Source organism: Taudactylus pleione, unplaced genomic scaffold (genome assembly GCF_031769625.1).
Source record: "Taudactylus pleione unplaced genomic scaffold, aTauple2 ptg000393l, whole genome shotgun sequence".
In the NCBI taxonomy this organism is placed as follows: domain Eukaryota; kingdom Metazoa; phylum Chordata; class Amphibia; order Anura; family Myobatrachidae; genus Taudactylus; species Taudactylus pleione.
This window is the reverse complement of record NW_028284794.1, coordinates 13,422,931-13,428,160: the sequence shown is the minus strand read 5'-3', so window position 1 is coordinate 13,428,160 and position 5,230 is coordinate 13,422,931. Positions and strand designations below refer to the sequence as shown.

The window sequence follows — 5,230 nt, the reverse complement described above, 5'->3', positions numbered from 1 at the left end:
TTGCCTTTTCTGGGTGGTCGAGAGTGCCACCCAAGTTTCGGGGGCCTCCCGCCCATTCCGGGAGGCTAGGCAAGTATGACTTTGGGCCATATCCAATTAGATGTGGGGTTAAGCTCCAGGTACCATGCCCAGAGCTATTCAATATTTCTGCATTTTCTCCATGTGGTAAACCCTCCGTATCTTAACTGCACACTAAAGCATACCAGCCTATCCTCCCTGAACAGCGGGGAGACTCCCAAAAATCGTGTGACACTCCTGGCCATACGGAAAGGTGGACAAGTCTCCCGGCCGCCCACCTGCCATCTTGAAAACAGCTCCGTAGCCAGAAGGCGCAGACACTGGACTTGCCCCCACTCCCAGAAAACGGGGGTGACTGAACCATTTTAAAGAACGCTGGCTGCTGTCGCTCACTTTCCGCCCCCCAAAGCGCATGCTGAGGCAGATGAAACCATTGATGGTTCCCAGGAGAAAGAAAAGAAAAAACCCTGTTGGTTTCATATCATTGAGGTTGACCACCAATGGTATCATCGATGGGTAACCCACTGATGGTCATCCCTAGATATGTTGATCAAGTGAGAAGCTCCTCTGGTGACCGTGAACTACTGTCCATATGTATGTTTACACAGGGGAAGGGGTGGTGTCCCTGTGTGTGAGTGCTGCTGCTGCTGCTGCTCTGTGACTTGTTATCACGTCAGGCTGCTGTCACGTCTCACCCTTGAGGAAAAATTTCAGACTGCCCACAGTAATGATGGCGGCCGGTGCCCGCCCACCTCTTCCCATGTCAGCAGCCAATAACAGCGCGGCTGCGGTCACATGACAGGTCAGCAGGCTGAGTCTCTGTACACAGGACACACAGGCACAGAGCTGCTCGGGGAATCCTCGGTGTCGGTCATGGTGTCGTTGCTGTGCTGCGGGCCCAAGATGGCGGCGTGCGGGATCGTCCTCAGCGTGTGGGGGGTCATCATGCTGGTAATTATCTCCCTCACTGCTGTGATATATATACCGTGTACTGGGGTGTCCCTGACGTAGATCTACTGCATACTGGGGTGTCCCTGACGTAGATATACTGTGTTCTGGGGTGTCCCTGCCGTAGATATACTGTATACTGGGGTGTCCCTGACGTAGATCTACTGCATACTGGGGTGTCCCCGACGTAGATCTACTGCGTGCTGGGGTGTCCCCGACGTAGATCTACTGCGTGCTGGGGTGTCCCCGACGTAGATCTACTGCGTGCTGGGGTGTCCCCGACGTAGATCTACTGCGTGCTGGGGTGTCCCCGACGTAGATCTACTGCGTGCTGGGGTGTCCCCGACGTAGATCTACTGCGTGCTGGGCTGTCCCCGACGTAGATCTACTGCGTGCTGGGCTGTCCCCGACGTAGATCTACTGCGTGCTGGGCTGTCCCCGACGTAGATCTACTGCGTGCTGGGCTGTCCCCGACGTAGATCTACTGCGTGCTGGGGTGTCCCCGACGTAGATCTACTGCGTGCTGGGGTGTCCCCGACGTAGATCTACTGCGTGCTGGGGTGTCCCCGACGTAGATCTACTGCGTGCTGGGGTGTCCCCGACGTAGATCTACTGCGTGCTGGGGTGTCCCCGACGTAGATCTACTGCGTGCTGGGGTGTCCCCGACGTAGATCTACTGCGTGCTGGGGTGTCCCCGACGTAGATCTACTGCGTGCTGGGGTGTCCCCGACGTAGATCTACTGCGTGCTGGGGTGTCCCCGACGTAGATCTACTGCGTGCTGGGGTGTCCCCGACGTAGATCTACTGCGTGCTGGGGTGTCCCCGACGTAGATCTACTGCGTGCTGGGGTGTCCCCGACGTAGATCTACTGCGTGCTGGGGTGTCCCCGACGTAGATCTACTGCGTGCTGGGGTGTCCCCGACGTAGATCTACTGCGTGCTGGGGTGTCCCCGACGTAGATCTACTGCGTGCTGGGGTGTCCCCGACGTAGATCTACTGCGTGCTGGGGTGTCCCCGACGTAGATCTACTGCGTGCTGGGGTGTCCCCGACGTAGATCTACTGCGTGCTGGGGTGTCCCCGACGTAGATCTACTGCGTGCTGGGCTGTGCCCGACGTAGATCTACTGCGTGCTGGGCTGTCCCCGACGTAGATCTACTGCGTGCTGGGCTGTCCCCGACGTAGATCTACTGCGTGCTGGGCTGTCCCCGACGTAGATCTACTGCGTGCTGGGCTGTCCCCGACGTAGATCTACTGCGTGCTGGGCTGTCCCCGACGTAGATCTACTGCGTGCTGGGCTGTCCCCGACGTAGATCTACTGCGTGCTGGGCTGTCCCCGACGTAGATCCGTGTGGGCTGAAGGGGTGTCTCTGCCATATAGTGGTGACCTGTATATACAGTGTACAGGGCAAGCTACAAGAGTGCCCCTGCCGTGTGTCTCCTGCGTGCCGGCTACAGGGGCGCCCCTGCCGTGTCTCCTATGTTCTGATACTCCCTGGTTATACACACCCCTCTGAATATAGAATGCCGCCTGTTTGTATCTAATGTCGCTTCTACCCCCTACCCTGTATGTAATAACCTGTGTTTATTGCTCTCTGTACAGTTCATATGTATGCATTCTCCGTGTATTTCTGTCTTCCATTGAGTTTAGTACATAGAACCCGTCATCATTGCTTACTCCAGTTTTCCTGTATTTCCTGTGTATTAGATTATATTCATCGTCTGTATGCGTCTCTCTCTTCTACATATTGTATAACATTGAAATCCAGCCATTTATACTATTGGTGAGCACCTCTCTGTGACCTGCATTAAAGTGCTGCAGTCTATACAGTCACAGCTCCTTGGTGGCTCCTACTATCCCATACCCCATATTTAACCTGTGCTGTGTGATTAGTCAGGAACATACATAGTATTTTGTCTGTGGCCTCGTAGCATTGGACGTGTCTTTCGCAAGGGGTTATTGTATTGCTCATGCATACTTCTCCTTTCTATATTCCAAGTAGTCATGTGCCCAGGACACTGGTTCTGTATACGTGTGTCCGCCTAGAGCAGCTGGGCAGTGTTGCCCTAAGGGGGGGTGTCAGTGTGTACTGTAAGCAGTCCTTGTGTACATGTAAGCATTGCCTGCACTACACTCTGGCTCAGGGTGCTGCCGTCTGGTTGGGGCCGGTAGCAGGTAGTGTCTGTGTGTATTGTCATGGGAAACACGTTGTACCCAATAGAGCTTGCCACCTCTGATCTGATCTCAGTAGCTTTCTAGGACACTGTGACCCGTGGCTCGCTGGGTGTTGATGTACTACAGTTCCCAGCATCCCTTGCTATCATAGAACTTCTAGTAATTTCTGTTTTGTTGGAGCTGCAGTTGTCTTCTGCAATTTTGTTCAATTAACACTTCTCTGCATGATTATTACACCTGTATTTTCCAGGTGCTGCTGGGAATTTTCTTTAATGTTCATTCGGCGGTTCTAATTGAGGACGTCCCGTTCAGTGAAGCTGATATGTTTAACGAGTAAGTATGAAATATCTTTTTATCTTAATTTTATTTTGTAGAAAAAAAAAAAATACTCACCCTTTTTTATTGACAATATTTTTTTTTTTACAGCACTAAGCCTCCCACCAAAATGTATGCCCTCTACGAGCAGGTCTCGTATAACTGTTTCATTGCGGCTGCAATCTACGTCCTCCTCGGCGGCTTTTCCTTCTGCCAAGCGCGGCTCAACAAGAGGAAAGAGTACATGGTGCGCTGAGTTCAACTTCTGAGATGTCCCATTCTGAGAAAAGTCCGTCTCCTTCCTTGTAACCCCCGATGACCCACCATCCCACACTGAGGACGGTGTGACGCAGAGGCACAGACTTGTGACGTAATTGCGCGCACACATATCCTGCGCCAGGGCCCAAATTCATGGTCTTCAAGTCGAATCCAGCAGCCGCCCCACTGCCCAGTACACACAGCATATTGTAGACGATCCATTTCAGCAAGAAGTAGTTCTGTTGGCTTGCGGAGAGTAGACAATGGTTCGGGCCTAGCCTGATTACGCCACCAAGAGGTGACACAGACGGATGGATCTTTAAAGGGTTAAAGATTAGCCTGTCCGCTTCCATCCTCTCTATGTATCTAGAAACCACTGACCATCAACCAGAGAAGATATTTAAAAAACTTACAAACCTCTCAGTCCCCATGTGAATGATTTAGTTTAACAGGTCGATGAAATCATTCCCGTACTGATAAAGCCTTTACCTTGATTTATGTATATTTGTGAAACACTGGGACCATCATGTACGTTGCTGCTAGTGAATTCCTCATAGCTTCCATCTCCTGCCCCATCCATTCCACCCCATGGCATCCCCCACCCCAGACACTCCTCCATGTCTACCTTGTTCTCAGATGTCCTCTTATTTATGATGTAAATGTTTAATAAAGTGACGAGTTGTGTGACCTCCTGTCTCTGCACAAATGTGACCCCGGGGAGGCACAACGCTACCAGCTTGTGTACGTTGTCATTTCATAGGTGTAAAAGTGATGGTAGACCAGGGATTGGTAAATTTTCTAAAATCTAGGAGCCAGGATGAAAGTGTAGGAGCCAGACTACCGTCCCCCCCTAAAAAATTACTTGATTGAGTTAGGAGCACAGCTCTGTGTGTTATGCAATTGTTATACACACTATACTAGTCCACAAAATAGTCACAGTTGAATGGATGCAGTAAAATGAACAGCCCCCCCCCCCCCTCCTCCAGTAATAACTGACCACATTTCACATAAAACAATGGTGCCAGAAAGTACAACAGAACCCCCTGGGACGGACACAGGCACAGCAGTCACCGCAGGTGACACTCAGCACATGCACTCCTGTGCATGATATGAACACAACAATACTATAGGCACGAATCTCCGCTGGAGCTGACGAGGATCTGCTTCCTCCCTCACTGCAAATCTGGTAGCCATGGCGACCTGGCCCCCGGGATTTGTCAAGCCCTGTGGTATACTAATGGTATATTGGGAGAGCTTTATGGTGCATGGGTAACTGTATAGAAGGTGCTTTGACTCCTGTCATCCAATGAGATGTATGCTTTTAGTTTCTAAATTGAAAATAACTGAATCTGGGTACTAGGGGCCACAGTGCTATTTTTGCATAGTAACCTGTGCACTATTATTCCATATTAATCTCTAAGAGGACTCTGAAACTGCAAAATGAACTGGCCAGTGTAAGAATCTGAGCCACATTGCCGAGGTCCAAATTTTGAGGTCTAGACGACTGGGTAAGAGCG

At 51.2% G+C, this 5,230-nt stretch overlaps 1 protein-coding gene across 1 annotated transcript; it reads left to right on the top strand.

The window, feature by feature from the left end:
- Nucleotides 1-806: 806 nt before the first annotated feature.
- Nucleotides 807-4,400, top strand: RNASEK (ribonuclease K). Its single transcript, XM_088446061.1, has 3 exons — nt 807-969; nt 3,391-3,473; nt 3,567-4,400. Exons 1-3 carry the CDS (start codon nt 814-816, stop codon nt 3,709-3,711), a joined length of 384 nt encoding a protein of 127 aa, XP_088302187.1. The 5' UTR covers nt 807-813; the 3' UTR covers nt 3,712-4,400.
- Nucleotides 4,401-5,230: the final 830 nt, after the last annotated feature.

Bases quoted from the DNA above. Each gene is read 5' to 3' on its own strand.
- RNASEK (XM_088446061.1), top strand. From the start codon at position 814: ATGACAGGTCAGCAGGCTGAGTCTCTGTACACAGGACACACAGGCACA. The intron at 970-3,390 runs GTAATTATCTCC...TGTATTTTCCAG, and splicing joins TGTGGGGGGTCATCATGCTG to GTGCTGCTGGGAATTTTCTT. The intron at 3,474-3,566 runs GTAAGTATGAAA...TTTTTTTTACAG, and splicing joins GAAGCTGATATGTTTAACGA to CACTAAGCCTCCCACCAAAA.